The 17239-nt window shown below is 42.1% G+C and overlaps 1 protein-coding gene across 2 annotated transcripts; it reads left to right on the forward strand.

Moving 5' to 3' along the window:
- Nucleotides 1–54: 54 nt before the first annotated feature.
- LOC110529590 (Golgi-associated PDZ and coiled-coil motif-containing protein) lies at nt 55–16720 on the forward strand. 2 transcript variants are annotated; one of them, XM_036985013.1, is made up of 9 exons: nt 55–591; nt 10041–10205; nt 10410–10433; nt 11671–11846; nt 11929–12094; nt 12201–12296; nt 12434–12598; nt 13351–13525; nt 15652–16720. In XM_036985013.1, exons 1-9 carry the CDS (start codon nt 322–324, stop codon nt 15768–15770), a joined length of 1356 nt encoding a protein of 451 aa, XP_036840908.1. In that variant the 5' UTR covers nt 55–321; the 3' UTR covers nt 15771–16720. The 2 variants fall into 2 exon arrangements, with proteins under 2 accessions (XP_036840908.1, XP_036840909.1); XM_036985014.1 differs by lacking the exon at nt 10410–10433.
- Nucleotides 16721–17239: the final 519 nt, after the last annotated feature.

Here is a 17239-nt window from a genome sequence, read left to right on the forward strand (position 1 = left end):
ACTCGACACAGATTGACTAGATATGCTATCGATTGCTTTTTTTATGTTGTGTGGCAGACTGTTGTAGTCGATTCATAGCTATGATCCGTATCCGATTTCCTGGTAGGATTACGGTTTTGGGAAAGAACCAAATACATGTATTTTAGCTAGTATTTTCTGAAAAGAAACATTTTCGTATGCTTAGGGCATTTAGAGTACAGTGTGACTCTGGTATTACGACTCAGTTAACTTATACAGGGTGGCGGAAACAAAGCGCTGATTTTATTTGTGAAGGGAATCGGTTAGTCAGCTAGCTTTAGCTTTTAGCCTGCACTGTTGGACATGTCTGCCTCGGCCGGTGCCTCTCCGTCAGCCCAGGGCACGGCCCTGGTCAGTCCAGGCACGGGGATGTCCATGTTTCGGTGGCTTGAGGTTCTGGAGAAGGAGTTTGACAAGGCGTTTGTTGACGTCGATTTACTACTTGGAGAAATCGACCCAGATCAAGCTGACATCACATACGAGGGTCGTCAAAAGATGACAAGTCTCAGCTCCTGTTTTGCTCAGCTTTGCCACAAAGCCCAGACGATTTTTCAACTTAATCACAAAGTAGAGGTGAGCGCAAACTTGTCTTGTATAAATGCTAAAAAGGATGCGCATGATCATTTGATATGTTAATGGTATACTTATGCTGTGTAGGCCAACAAGCTAGCTCCTAGTTAGCTGTCAGAATTCGAATGTCCTTCATAGCTCTCTCCATGCATGACCGTGCGTCTCTGGGCATCCAGTTGAGTGACAGGTCGAGGGTAGATGGCTCGACATGATCTCAAACAACAACTTCCGTACATTGTCTCTTCCTAAAAGTTTGAAATTGACCACCCAGTATCAATATCTGTTGTGTAATTTGTGTTGACAATATGCATTTCTGTTCTGGCAATTGACAGAATAAGAACTAGGTGAGAGTACACACACAATATTTGACAGCCACTTCACGTTGTAAAATCTATTGATGAGAGAAACAGAAACAAGGATCATCCTGACCCTTACTCCACCATGTATGACCTCACCATGCTCAATAGCCATTGTTTGGTCAGTGGTGTAGTTGACTCTGTCAACACCTTCCCAGCAATTCTTATGACTACCGTATTACTGCCTGTATGTAAATTGATACTGCATTTCAGCCTCTACCTTCAGCGCAGTATAGTGCTGAGATCAGGAATTCTGGCTTTACACAACCAGTTGGCACCCAACACCACCTACTACAAAGTCATGGCCTAAGGGTATATGACATGGCTAAAGTAAACCAAATCTGTGGAAAATCAGCAATGATTTGGATTTGTGAAATGCCTGTTTCCTGTCCACTGGTTACAGCCATTGGTGTGTGACCAATTCGATTTATGTTAAGATCTATTTAGAGAAAGTAGGTTAGATCTGTATTGTTACATTAACTAGGCCTACATGTTTTCCACCTACCTAAGGTAGCTTTGAGCTAATGACAGGTTGACACAATGGTCACATTACAGCAGGAAGGGCAGGTCAGAAGCACATGATAAAACACATCAAAGGCACCGAGGTAAGGGCATAGAAATGTCAAATACTGGAGGATGGGAAGTCCACTAATAATTGTCAGATTCCACATCAGCAGAAAATATTTTTGGTATTGCAGATTGTTCTGGCAATTCTCAAACTTCAATGGGAGGAAGGATGTTTGAAATGCTTTTTTCACAAACCATTGAGAATATCATGAAAGTACGTGCCCATTTTAGGCCTATACATGCCTCCTGTGAGACCCTTTGATCGGTGAACAGTAGGCCTACATGATAGACATCTTGGTATTATTATTCTCTAAATATAAAGTTTGATTCTTTAATACAATTTTAATTTATTCAATATCAAAAATATGAATCAACTACTGCAGCAGAGCCTTGGGAGGGGCCACAGACCAGAACTAGAAGGGGTCTCAGGGTAGAGGAAAAGTAAACTGTTAACATTTCAGATGTATTACATTTTACAAACATAAAGGCTCAAGATTAAGTTACTTAACATATAACTTCAGTAACTAAGGTCTCTCAAAGTATTTTAGCTCCCAACCTGTCTGCTAATGTCTCCAGTCCTTTCTCCCCCTGAATGTGAGCAGCAGCAGCCTACTCAACTGTTTGGTCTGATTGGCTGAACAATCACACACATGATTGACTAATGAACCTCAGCTGGGCTCTATTAGCCTCCTAACTGAGAAGGTGCTGGAAGGGCATGGTAAGAGGGTTTGCTGTTTACAGCACCACAACTACCCTTGTTGATTTTAAGACATATTATTTGGAATAATGTACTCTACAAGTACATCACATTTCCAGAGTGGGCTCTCTGCTAATTCTGAAGGTGTGATCAATTTTATGAGCACCACCAACACTGTGAATGGGAAAATGGATTCAAAGGGTTCTCCCACTGCTGGGGACTTTCTGAATGTGCAAGCCTAAAGGAGAACTGTGATTGGTTAATTACCTGTGATATCTATTTCTATGAAGAAGAACAAAAAATGGGTCATATCTTTAAAAGTAGCAGAGAGCCCACTCTGGAAATATGATGTGTTTGAAGAGTATATTGTTGCAAACACAGGGCTCTATGCTGACCTTAGTTGACAAGGAGCACATCTGTGCCTCATTGAAAAATGTAGGTGCACACAAAGACATTTAGGAGCGCAATGAAAACTATGAGGTATTAAAGCTAGAATCCTTCATTCTTCTAGGCGCCCCGGTGCTCCTAAATTAAAATTCCAGGTCGCACAGCAAAATATTTAGGCGCATATGCAAGTCAAATGGTCGCACTGTAGAGCCTTCAAACAATATGTCTAAAAATAGGCCAAATCAAAAAGGGTCGTTTTGAGATTTTTTTAATGTTGAATAAATGAATGTGAAAATGTCTTTCATGAACTGGACATGGGCTACTCCATATTTGAGGGAGCACTATAAGGAATATAATGACACCAAGATGTCGTCTGTATCATGTACGGTTCACAGTTCATAGGGTTTTACAGGAGGCCTGTATAAGTCTAAAAAGGGCCTAAAATCGACTATTTCATCATGATAAAAAAAGAAATGTAAAAAGCATGTTAAACATCCTTCCTCCGAATGAAGTTCCTATGTGAGAATTTCCAGAACAGATCTGAGATGCCCAAAATATTTTCAGCTGTCGTGGAATCGCCCAATATTAATCTAGGTTCTCACACAGAAGACCATACATAACCAATGTTCTTTAGGAATACTAGTCCTGTGTGAATATGGCTCAAGAAGAGTTTTAGGTTGCCTACAACATTATTCGGACTGGATTAGTTTTACTGGGGAGGTTGGGTAGTGTAAATATGTGCAAGAGCACAAAACACCACGTCTTTGTAATTTTAGTCCTGTCCCGAATCTGCCATGTCGGTAATTTCTATATGTCAGGAGAGTAACAATTCCAGCCAGAATAGCCTACAAATTTTTTGGCAAACTCCAAAATCATCTGATAATACATGTCCCGTGTGAATCGACATTCCTGTGTTTTTGAGAGAAATGTCTGAGTTTGACAGGTGTTGCTCGCACTTTGAGCAAAGAAACGAACTGACTCGATAAATTGAACAGTGCTGTGCATAGCCTATATATGAAGGGCCTAGATGTATCAACTTTCACAGTGAATGCTTTTGTTTATACGTTATGTGCGAATGAGTTGAACATTGCCAAATGCATCAATAAAAAATATTGCGCCTATTTAATGCAACCCTGGGTTTTAATAGATCGCAAAGCAGCATACAACAGAGCTAAACGTTTGGAAATGACAAGTTCACTTCCTCATTCATAGCCTAAAAACGCATATCAAGTGCAAATGCATTGTTTAGCTCACATCTGAAGGCTAGGGGGTATTTAGGACGTCTTATATTGCGGATTGCTAAAATATCCTAATGATTATGAACACACTTTCTAAATTCAAATATTATGGTGACGCTATACCAAAGGTGGTTTGGTATGGTTTAGAAATTTGGGAACCAAGATCCTAACTGTTATAGGCCTATTTCTATTTTACCATGTTTATCAAAAGTGTTGCAAAAACTTGTCAATAATCAACTGACTGGTTTCTTGATGTCTATAGTATTCTCTCGGGTATGCAATCTGGTTTCCTCTCAGGTCATGGATGTGTCACTCCAACCTTAAAGGTCCTCAATGATGTCACCATTGCCCAATATTGTGCTGCTATTTTTATTGACTTGGCCAAAGCTTTTGATACGGTAGACCATTCAATTTTTGTGGGCCGGCACACTGGATTGGTGTCTCTGAGGGGTATTTGGGCTGGTTTGCTAACTACCTCTCTCAAAGAGTGCAGTGTATACACTCAGAAAATCTGCTGTCTCAGCCACTGCCTGTCACCAAGGGAGTACCCCAAGGCTCGATCCTAAGCACCACGCTCTTCTCAATTTACATCAACAACATAGTTCAGGGAGTAGGAAGCTCTCTCATCCATTTATTTGCTGATGATACAGTCTTATACTCAACTGGCCCCTCGTTGGATTTTGTGTTAAGTGCTCAACCACAAATGTGGTTTGGTAAGAATAATGCCCCTCCTCCCACAGGTGCTATTACTACCTCTGAGGGGTTAGAGCTTGAGCTAGTCACGTCATACAAGTACTTGGGAGTATGGCTAGACAGTGCACTGTCCTTCTCTCAGCACATATCAAAGCTGCAGGCTAAAGTTAAATCTTGACTTGGTTTCCTCTATCGTAATCGCTCCTCTTTCACCCCAGCTGCTTAACTAACCCTGATTCAAATGACCATCCTACCCATGCTATATTAAGGAGACCTCATTTATAGATCGGCAGTTAAGGGTGCTCTCGAGCGGCTAGATGTTCTTTACCATTCGGCCACCAATGTTCCTTATAGGACACATCACTGCACTCCTCTGTTAACATTTTATTTAACTAGTCAAGTCCATTGAGAACAAATTCTTATTTACAGTTACGGCTACCGGGGAACAGTGGGTTAACTGCCTTGTTCAGGGGTAGAACGACAGATGTTTTTATCTTGTCAGCTCGGGGATTCGATCCAGCATCCTTTCGGTTTCTGGACCAATGCTCTAACCACCCCTAGTCTGTAAACTGGTCATCTCTGTATACCCGTCGCAAGACCCACTGGTTGATGCTTATTTATAAAACCCTTTTAGGCCTCACTCCCCCCTGTCTGAGATATCTACTGCAGCCCTCATACTCCACATACAACACCCGTTCTGCCAGTCACATTCTGTTAAAGGTCCCCAAAGCACACACATCCCTGGGCCGCTCCTCTTTTCAGTTCGCTGCAGCTAGCAACTGGAACGAGCTGCAACAAACACTCAAACTGGACAGTTTTATCTCAATCTCTTCATTCAAAGACTAAATCAGAGAAACTCTTACTGACAGTTGTGGCTGCTTTGTGTGATGTATTGTTGTCTCTACCTTCTTGCCCTTGTGCTGTTGTCTGAGCCCAATAATGTTTGTAACATGTTTTGTGCTGCTACCATGTTGTGTTGCTACCATGTTGTTACAGTTGAAGTCGGAAGTTTACATACACCATAGCCAAATACATTTAAACTCAGTTTTCACAATTCCTGACATTTAATCATAGTAAAAATTCCCTGTCTTAGGTCAGTTAGGATCACCACTTTATTTTAAGAATGTGAAATGTAAGAATAATAGTAGAGAGAGTGATTTATTTCAGCTTTTATTTCTTTCATCACATTCCCAGTGGGTCAGAAGTTTACATCCACTCAATTAGTATTTGGTAACATTTAAACTGTTTAACTTTGGTCAAACGTTTTGGGTAGCCTTCCACAAGCTTCCCACAATAAGTTGGGTGAATTTTGGCCCATTCCTCCTGACAGAGCTGGTGCAACTGAGTCAGGTTTGTCGGCCTCCTTGCTCACACACACTTTTTCAGTTCTGCCCACAAATCTTCTATAGGATTGAGGTCAAGGCTTTGTGATGGGCACTTTCTTGTCCTTAAGCCATTTTGACACAACTTTGGAAGTATGCTTGGGGTCATTGTCCATTTGGAAGACCCATTTGCGACCAAGCTTTAACTTCCTGACAGATGTCTTGAGATGTTGCTTAAATATATCCACATAATTTTCCTACCCCATGATGTCATCTATTTTGTGAAGTGCGCCAGTCCCTCCTGCAGCAAAGCACCCCCACAACATGATGCTGCCACCCCTGTGCTTCCCAGTTGGGATGGTGTTCTTCGGCTTGCAAGCTTCCCCCTTTTTCCTCCAAACATAACGATGGTCATTATGACCAAAAAGTTATATTTTTGTTTCATCAGACCAGAGGATATTTCTCCCATAAGCACAATCTTTGTCCCCATGTGCAGTTGCAAACCGTAGTCTGGCTTTTTTATGGTGGTTTTGGAGCAGTGGCTTCTTCCTTGCTGAGTGGCCTTTCAGGTTATGTCGATATAGGACTTGTTTTACTGTGGATATAGATACTTTTGTACCTGTTTCCTCCAGCATCTTCACAAGGTCCTTGTGTTGTTGTTCTGGGATTGATTTGCACTTTTCGCACCAAAGTACGTTCATCTCTAGGAGACGCATCTCCTTCCTGAGCGGTATGACGGGTGCGTGGTCCCATGGTGTTTATACTTGCGTGCTATTGCTTGTACAGATGAGTGTGGTACCTTCAGGCGTTAGGAAATTGCTCCCAAGGATGAACCAGACTTGTGGAGGTTTACAATTTCTTTCTGAGGTCTTGGCTGATTTCTTTTGATTTTCCCATGATGTCAAGCAAAGAGGCACTGAGTTTGAAGGAAGGCCTTGAAATACATCCACAGGTACACCTCCAATTGACTCAAATGATGTCAGTTAGCCTATCAGAAGCTTCTAAAGCCATGACATCATTTTCTGGAATTTTCCAAGCTGTCAACTTAGTGTTTGTAAACTTCTGACCCACTGGAATTGTGATACAGTGAAATAATCTGTCTGTAAACAATTGTGTCATGCACAAAGTAGATGACCTCACCGACTTGCCAAAACTATAGTTTGTTAACAAGAAACTTGTGGAGTAGTTGAAAAACGAGTTTTCATGACTCCAACCTAAGTGCATGTAAACTTCCGACTTCAACTGTATGTTGTGTTGCTACCATACTGTGTTGTCATGTGTTGCTGCCTTGCTATGTTGTCGTCTTAGGTCTCTCTTTATGTAGTGTTGTGTTGTTCTCTTGTTGTGATGTGTATTTTGTCCTATATTTATATAGTATTTTTATTTTTTTATTATCCCAGGCCCCCGTCCCCGCAGGAGGCCTTTTGGTAGGCTGTCATTGTAAATAAGAATTTGTTCTTAACTGACTTGCCTAGTTAAATAAAGGTCAAATAAAAAACTTCTAGGTTTCTGTTGTAACTGTCAATTTGTTGAATAAAAAAAATAATAATCCTGTCTAAATAATAATCCTGTCTAAATACATAACCACGTTCTCTACTAATACTATTCCCATGCGAATAGGGTTTTATATCACGTGTCAAACTCATTCCACGGAGGGCTGTGTCACTGAGTTTTCTTGCCTTCCTTGTACTTGATTGATGAATTAAGGTCACCGGGGCTGCGGTTCAAACTCATAAAAGACACACCCTTGTCCACTTGGGGATTCCCCCAAGGGCCTTATGCCCTTGGGGGAATCCCCGTCACTATCTTGGAGGGTGGTCCAAATGATTAGCCAAGCAAGGGAAGTTTGCAAAGTAAGCCCCTCAGCCCTCGTTTTTAGTTTTTAGTCTAGTTGTACAATTATGTTCACTCCGAGGCCTAAAACACCCCATAATTCAATTTGCGATGATTGTACATCCGCTAACAAAAGTCCGGCAAAACTTAAAAACCCAATATCAATATGGAGTCAACATACAAGTGTAAGTAAAACAAATGTAAAGAAGTTAGAAATTGTACTACCAATGCACAAACACGTCTCGTAAAGTACGATTTTTTGTTTGATTAGCTTTTGGAAATTATATAGAAGTATAAATATTTTTTATCCTTCTTCAGAAGTAGCTAGGCAGGCTAACGTTAGTTAGCAAATTAATTTGCTAGCTATCTTACAGTAGGCATATTAATAATTATATAGTTAATATAAGTAGTCTTGCAATCATAATTGACTGTAGCGCATATAAAGCTACCAGTGGCTGAAAACATAATCATCGCGGGATGAAAAAGTGACGAATTTCCGGGCAAGGGCAGTCCATTTTAAAAACCATTCCTTCCTCCCTCGCCCTGGAAGTGTATACTCGTCAGACGTCATGATACGTCATCGGAAGTGTCCACTTAATTTGAGGGCTGAGGGGATAGGGTGCGTCTTTTACGTGTTTGGACCATAGCCTAAGTAGTAAGGAACTCCCCTCACATGGTTGTCTTGATCTTTAATTGAAAGGAAAAACCAAAGCCAGCAAGACCCTAGGCCCTCAAAGGCTTGAGTTTGACACCCCTGCTTTCTACTCATTGGGACCTTACTTAATAAATAAGGCCAGAGGGGGTGTGGTACATGGCCAATATACCACGGCTAAGGGCTGTTCTTAAGCACGGCGCAAAGTGGAGTGCCTGGACTCAGCCCTTAGCTGTGGTATATTGGCCATATATCACAAACCTTTGAGGTGCCTTATTGCTATTATAAACTGGTTACCAACGTAATTAGAGCACTAAAAACAAAAGTTTTGTCATACCTGTGGTATACGGTCTGATATACCACAATTGTCAGCCAATCAGCATTCAGGGATCGAACCACCCGGTTTATAACAGCATATAAACTAGTGTTGGCTAAAAATGATCTAGTGTAGTTGCACCTTAACCCATTTTATGTGGTCTGTTGGTATTCTATTCTTAGCAATGCTGCTGTGTTGTCAGAATAGCTAGTAAACACTCATGAAAGTAGAGCAGAAGGTTTTCTAGACCTTGAAGGCTCAGATTGGTGAGTCAAGCCTGTTTTTCCTGCCCAGCCATTGGAACCCATTGTGGGCATCCATTTCTAGATTCAGAATTTTGGCTAACTCAGAATTCCAGATGAATACGAGTGTAAATCGGCTAGATTTATATTTGGATCTATATTTGCTGAGACCGTAAGACTGAAGAGGAAGAATATCTTCAGGTCCAGGGCCTCTCTCTGGTACCCAGATGGTCATGACAAACACCCTGGTTCAAATGCAGACTGTATCACAACCTGCCGTGATTGGGAGTCCCATAGGGCGGCGCAGAATTAACCCAGCGTCGTCCGGGTTTGGCTGGTGTAGGCCATTGTAACTAAGTAGTAGTTCTTAACTGGCTTGCCTAGTTAAATTTAAAAAAATGTTTCCCATGCCAATAAAGCCCCTTAAATTGTGTGTGTGTGTCACTGTTTTCCCCTACCTATCTTACATTTGAGAAGCTATAGAATATTTGTACTATAGATTATTCTATTTGATTGAGACTTTATAATGTCTTTATAATGAAGGCCTGACTATAACAGTGATAGATGAGTCTCTGTCTGAGAATGATGATAAATCATTTAGGAGACAGAGGCTGTTTAGTATTCAGTCAGATTCACATGATAAGCACACTCCTCTTTCATCATCGTAGGTGGAGTGAATCCTAAAATATGAACCTCATTCATACCAAGATTAATTCATTCCTACAGCTGTGACAGGCAGGTGGCCCCAGTTCAATGGCATAAATAAATAAATGATTTGTCTCTGAACCTAAGTCTGCTTCCCATGTTGCCAAGCTCAATAGGCTCCAGAGACTAGCACAAATGTGATTTAATTTTTTTCAGGGTTTTGTTCGCATACAATAGACAACCTCGAGCGCAGGATTTGTAGGCCAAAATTCATTCAGGCTTGAATAAAAAGTAGCATGCTTTCTAAGAAAAAACTTTTTGAAAAATCTGAAAGAGAACAGAGAGAGAATGTAAAACAGACTAATCCAAAATCTAATTTGATCTGTGCTGGGATAATGGCATGGGCATGGCACACTGATTGCACTATATATAAATGATGAGGGTTCCTAAGAATCTTGGAAGTCAGAAGAAGTGTACACTTATGTAACTCTCTCCCTCCTCCAGGCTCAGCTGGTGGACCTGCGTTCGGAGCTGACTGATGTGCAGGCGGAGAAGGTGGTGGTGGAGAGGGAGGTCCACGACCAGCTGCTCCACCTTCATGCCATGCAGCTGCAGCTTCATGCCAAGGCTGGACAGACTGTGGACTCTGACTCCATCAAAGACAGGATGGTAGGGCACCACACACACACACACACACACACAAGCACAGACACACACACACACGACTGCTAATATATTTTTGGGGGGTATACCTGCCGAGGTTCCAGTGGGTCTGTAAAGTGGTAAATGGTGGTATGCTTCCCCACTGCTTGGCTGTGATTTTAACGCTGCCTTTCTAACCTTTGACCCCTTCTCTGTTCTTCTCACCTTAAGCCTGTTGCCTCAGTGGAGGAGATGGTAAGTGTGTGCATGTCGTCTGTGTGTCTGGTTTTGTGGTTAGTGATAGCTGTGCGTCTGTGTCTTGCATGTGTCTGTGCCTTGGTCTGTGTACTCATCCTAACCTCAAGTTTGGTCTTTTCCTGCTCTTGCTGACAACAGTTGCTCATTAATAAGTCCAACAGGCCCTCTATGGGGCTTGTGCTAGCAATGACTGACAGTGATATGGAATTACTGTAGCTTTGTTGTTTGTTATTGCCTATTCATGTATATTCGTGTTGCCCGATTTGATAGGAAAATGCATGTTTTGATACTTGGAAAGAGTTTTGTCTCAATAGTCAACAAAGCGCAAAGGGGAAATAAATGACTACAAGACAAAAAAGCTAATTCAATCAAGCCAGATGGTCTTATAAAAGCAAAGCTTACTTTCATATAATTTAAGAAGTTTGAAAAAGTAGTAGAATGGGATAATGTCTTGGTGTGAGGTGAAAAGCATTCAATAGTTTATTTTGTAAGTTTGCGGTGCGAATCACATTATTGTGGGAGCACCTCCGCTAAGAGGCTGTTTGAGAAGTTTTGAATCCTAAACAACCTGCCTACACATTGTTTGAATTACAATAGACCAACTTAGCTACTGTAGTAAGTCAAAGCTGTGTGCTCTAAAACCTTGGTAGAGCATGGGTGGAGTAGGCATTGTGGTGCTCATGTGACATGAATTTCCTTTTTTGGCTTCAGACGAATGCCTTCTTCTCACTTAAAACAGTTTTTGTGCTTAATTGATATGTGATTGTGGTCATGTTTTCATCATAACAAATCAGAAAATGTAAGCACATTTTCTCCAAAAGGAAATTACCAATTGTTCTGGTCGTCAATTTGATGCCAAGTTCTGGATGAACCAACTGGCTGTACCTGTGTTCTAAAGATTAAGTTCAAATCTTTGACCCTTTGTTCAATCTCTAACTTAACCACTATGGACAACTTGCTCATCATGGTCATCATAAGGGTTAGTGCATTGAACTTATAAAAGCCAAATCCACAGTTTCATATCTTGTGTGTCATGTGTGTGTCTTGTCCTCAAGTAGATATTTAATTTAACTTTCATCTATACTGTATACTGTATCCATGTTTGTCTTTGACATGGTATTTGTGGATGTAGCATAGCACTCTCTCTGTAGAGTTTAACTCAACTATTTATCTCTGTGTGTGCGTGCGTGTGTGTGTGTGTGCGTGTGCCCTCCCGCCTGCCTGTGTGTGACAGGAGAGGGAGCTGCAGGCCAACAAGAAGGAGAAGGTGAAGGAGGTGAAGCTGGAGGCAGAGGTCAAGCTGCATAAGAAGGAGAATGAGGCCCTCCGTAGGCACGTCGCTGTACTGCAGGCTGAGGTCTATGGGGCAAGATTGGCAGCCAAGTACCTGGACAAGGAGCTGGCTGGAAGGTAACCCTAACCCTAGCTTAGACTGAAATAACCAATAATGCTGACTGTAGTAACTAGTTGTCTTTGGCTCCATCATCTCCAGAGTACAGCAGATCCAGCTGCTGGGTCGGGACATGAAGGGGCCCGCTCACGACAAGCTGTGGAACCAGCTGGAGGCTGAGATCCACCTCCATCGCCACAAAACAGTTATCCGGGCCTGCAGGGGGCGCAACGACCCCAAGAAACCCCTAGAGTCTCCAGTGGGGCATGTGAGTGGACATCAGAGTAGAGGGGTTTGATTCTCATTGTAGTGAAGATATTTGTTTCCTCTTTGTGTATCGCTAATTGTTTGCTTGTTTGATCTCTCTCTCTCAGGAAACAGATATACTGAAGAAGACTCAAGGAGTTGGTCCTATTCGTAAAGTAGTGCTGGCCAAGGAAGATCACGAGGGACTTGGCATTTCAATCACGGTAAACTCCACCACAAATTTTTGCCCAAACCAGAAAGTGTTAAATACTATGTCTCAACCCATAGTGTGTTGCTCATCTGTAATGGTCCATGCCCTAATATTTATGTGCATGTCTGTGTGTTATTTCTGGATGGACAGGGTGGTAAGGAACACGGGGTGCCCATCCTGATCTCAGAAATCCATCCTACCCAGCCTGCGGAGCGCTGTGGCGGGCTCCATGTGGGCGATGCCATCCTGGCTGTCAACAGCATCAACCTGAGGGACGCCAAACACAAGGAGGCTGTCACCATCCTCTCACAACAGGTCAGACTCAGTCCCAGGAAGAGAGAAGTTATGACTGTATGTATTATGACGTGACTAGCTACAGTGGAAGAGTTGACTACAGGACTAGGTTAACTAAAACCATAGTAAAAAGCGAATATGTTCCTTTTGTGATCCACATTTCAAAAGCCTTTTGTCACTCACTCTGTGACACCCAGTTAGTGTTTAGCCTGGGGGTTCCAACTTTTACTGAGACAGTCATGTCTTTCCTTAACTTTAGTCAGCCCACACTCTCTAGAGTAAGTGAATGGAGGTTCATGCTGGGGTTGGTTCATTTAGCCTGTGGGACTGCTTCTGTGGATTGGGGAAAAACAGTTAATCATGCCTCGGCAAACAAACGAACCAACTAAGCATTTGGGTAACCTATTGTTAAGTTTTCTCTCACACTGCTCTGTGTGTCTGTCTGTGTGTGCGTGTCTGTGTGTGCGTGTCTGTGTGTGCGTGTCTGTGTGTGCGTGTCTGTGTGTGCGTGTCTGTGTGTGTGCGTGTCTGTGTGTGTGCGTGTCTGTGTGTGCGTGCCTGTGTGTCTGTGTGTGCGTGTCTGCGTGTGTGTGTGTCTGTGTGTGCGTGTCTGTGTGTGCGTGTCTGTGTGCGCATGTCTGTGTGTGCGCGTGTCTGTGTCTGTGTGCGAGCGTGTCTGTGTGTTTGTGTTTGTCCGTGTGCTTGCCAGTGTGTGCGTGTACGTGTGTGCGTGCGTGTGTGCGTGTGTGTGTGTCTGTCTCTGTGTCCCCCAGAGGGGAGAGATAGAGTTTGAGGTGGTGTACGTGGCCCCGGAGGTGGACTCTGACGATGAGAACGTGGAGTATGAGGATGACAGCGGCCATCGCTACCGCCTCTACCTGGATGAGCTGGAGGAGGGGTCAGCCGCCAGCAGGAACAACGGCACAGCAGACTTGGCATCACTACAAGGCAAGTTATCTCTACTGTACCTCAGTCCTGGGCTTTCATTGATCATAAAAAACGCACATGTAGTTTTCACAGTAGCAGGGCTTTATTTTCATGTACTTGCATTTTAAACAGTGCTTTTACTTCACATTCACTTGCATTATACAGATGGGGGTCTTTTGTGTTAATGTGTAAATGGTAGGCTTGGGCTGTATCCAGATTGTCATACTCATACTGACCTTGTACCATACCCGGATATTCGGTAGTACCTGCACTGAGCACATGGGGTGCCATTTTGAAACCCCACTGAGCCTTTGAGTACGGAACAAAAATATAAATGCAACATGCAACAACTTCAACGATTTTTACTGAGTTACAGTTTATATCATAAAATCAGTCAATTTAAATAAATGAATTAGGGTCTAATCTATGGATTTCACATGACTGGGCAGGGGCACAGTCCCAGCCAATCAGAATTCGTTTTCCCCACAAAAGGGCTTTATTACAGACAGAAATACTTCTCAGTTTCATCAGCTGTCTGGGTGGCTGGTCTCAGATGATCCCCGCAGGTGAAGAAGCCGGATGTTGAGGTCCTGGGCTGGCATGGTTGCACGTGGTCTGCGGTTGTGAGGCTGGATGGATGTACTGCCAAGTTCTCTAAAACAACGTTGGCTGCGGCTTATGGTAGAGAAATGAACATTACATTCTCTGGCAACAGCACTGGTGGACATTCCTGCAGTCAGCATGCCCATTGCACGCTCCCTCAACTTGAGACATCTGTGTTGTGTGACCAAACTGCACATTTTAGAGTGGCCTTTTATTGTCCCCAGCACAAGTTGCACCTGTGTAATGATCATGCTGTTTAATCAGCTCCTTGATATGCCACACCTGTCATGTGGATGGATTATGTTGGCAAAGGAGAAATGCTTACTGACAGGGATGTAAACAAATGTGTGCACAACATTGGAGAGAAATAAGCTTTTTGTGTGTGTATGAAAACATATCAGGATTTTCTTTATTTCAGCTCATGAAACATTTATATTTTGTTCAATAGAGAATGCTAACAAGTGCATTGCAAACATTTTATACAGTCTCTGACCTAAAGTATTTGCAGGACAGATATCGCAGCTCATAAAGTTATACAAGTAACTCAAAAATGTTATTCACAGTTGGCTGCACGCGCAAAACAAATATTAGACATTAAGGCTCTTGATCCAGGAAGGGATTCTCTGCTGTTACCAAGCGATACTTGATTTTGGAAGACGCTAACCACTTAGCACAACTGAGTATCATTTTAGACAGTTAACTAGCTGGCAAACATTTAGTTGTAACTAGATCAACTGGCGTATGCTGCACAACAGTGAGTGACTCACAAGTCTCCAGTTCCTCATCGTTCTGTGCTTGTCAACAAACACTGGTAAGCTTCAGAATGAAAAATCATGTGACAGGTGAAATGAACGCAACATTTTTATCACCTGGTGTTTACTTCAAAAGCAGGAAAAAAATATTCAGTGTATAAAACAAATTCAAAGAAATGTCAACGGTATTGACGGTGTTAAAAAAACATAAAATCCATTTTTATCTGTCACATAGGCCGAATGCAACAGAATATGTAGCGAAATGCTTACTTACAAGCCCTTAACCAACAATGCAGTTAAGATTTTTTTTTGACAAATATAGAAGGAAAAATAACAAATAATTAAAGAGCAACAGTAAAATAACAGTAGTGAGGCTATATACGGGGGTACAGGTACAGAGTCAATATGCGGGGGCACAGGTTAGTCGAGGTAATTGAGGTAATATGTACATTGACTATGCATGGATAATAAACAGAGTAGCAGCAGTGTAAAATCGATGGTGGGGGGGGGAGACGATGCAAATAGCCTGGGTAGCCATTTGATTAACTGTTCAGGAGTCTTATGGCTTGGGGGTAGTAGAAGCTGTTAAGAAGCCTCCTGTGGCTATTTCCAAATACCCTGATATACGGTATACCGCCCAAGCCTAGCAAATGGACTTTAGACTGCCACAATACCATATGAGCATATGTGAATGAACAGAAAATATGCCATATCAGCTGGTACAAGAGTGATAGATGCTACAGGAAGGAGAGAGAGTGTATTCATGTTTGTCTCTCTATGTGCTTGCTGCAGCCCTGGAAAAGATGTCCGTGGGTGACGGCCCAGAGAACGGAGACACAGGGATCTTCAGTGAGACGCCATCGGAGGAGACCCCGTCTAAGACTGCTGGGTCCGGAAAGAGCACCTCCTAGAGCGGCGGGGAGGATCTGGAGGAATGGGGAGGGGTGCAGAGGAGGATGGAGAAGAGCTGAAAGACTGGACTGCACATGTATTTTTGTACTATACTCTATGAGATTTGAGAGACTGGACTGCATCTGAGTCCACTGGAGGATGTATGAGAGGAGAAATGGGGATAAATTCGACTCATCATTAAGTCGTCATGGAAACACACTCAAAGCTCTTTTGAATTCCTGTTACTATCTTTCTGCAACGGTGAGGAGCCAATGAGAGAAGACCACAGATTGAGGAGAAGATGTGGGTCTAGATGATTGAATGGATGGACTAAGTGGTATTTTTCTGTGTGTATAGTTACTGATCCTATTTGCCCCCACATTAAGACGACACTTCCTTACTGTGAGACTGCCCTGCTGGTAATGAATATTGTTTTACTAGGCTGAGGAAATCTTCTCCCTTCATAAATGTTGGCTTTTATTTATCTCTTACACATGTAGCTTGTGTAGAGGGGTTTCCCTCAACTGTAATGTTCATCTTCTACCACTGATTAGGATCTCAATGTTTACTCCCATGTCAAACCCTCAAGTGTTCAGAATATAGAGCAGACACATTCACCTATTGGATGTCAAAACAGAATGTACAGTCAGGGAAAGACTTGTCAGAATTCAAAGGATTTCAACTATTAGGGTGTGCCCTCTGTGTTTGATCAATGGTATCACAGAATGTTACCATAGTCCTCATTACACAACATTTTCATTTAAAGATGGGGCACTCTGAGCAATGCATCTTGTGTGCTACCTCGTTGTCTTCATACTGTTCAAAGTCCTTGCCGTTTACTCTGAGGTGCACACACACTGGCTAATGTTCTCTGAAAACAAGTTGTGTATGACAAAGTTACTGATAACTCTGGAAGTATTTCTTTCACAAATATATATATATATATATATATATATATATATATATATATATATATATATATATATATATATATATATATATATATATATATATTACCACAAGCTCCGTTGCCAGAAATTAGAAGTGCAATATCTTTAAACTCAACTAGGATTTCTCCTTTACCGCCTTTGTTCTTGTCCCTTTTCACGTAAAGTACATATCTTGCTTGTCCCTGAAGTTCCTTCGCTGTATTGTTTTCCCACCCTTCTCTATTACTGGTGTGCTGTGATCTTGTATCAGTGGCTGTGTTTTCAGACTCGTTAGGACCCAAAAGATGACTGACGGCCGTGTCGGCTGCACCGTATTCTGATATTAAGAGCTGTCAGAGGGTTATCAACCTGTCTGAGGGATGGGAGTTTCCAGCTTTAATCTATGAATTTCACACAACCAAAAGGTTTGTGTGCATGCAAACAGGTTTTTATGCACTGAAGATCAATTCCAAAATATCCACAAACTATCATCTTTGAGACTATAAAAAGTTCTGTGTATACTATATAAATATATTAGCTGTTTTTAAACTTGAAATCTG

Source organism: Oncorhynchus mykiss, chromosome 8 (assembly GCF_013265735.2).
Source record: "Oncorhynchus mykiss isolate Arlee chromosome 8, USDA_OmykA_1.1, whole genome shotgun sequence".
NCBI classification, from domain to species: Eukaryota; Metazoa; Chordata; class Actinopteri; order Salmoniformes; family Salmonidae; genus Oncorhynchus; species Oncorhynchus mykiss.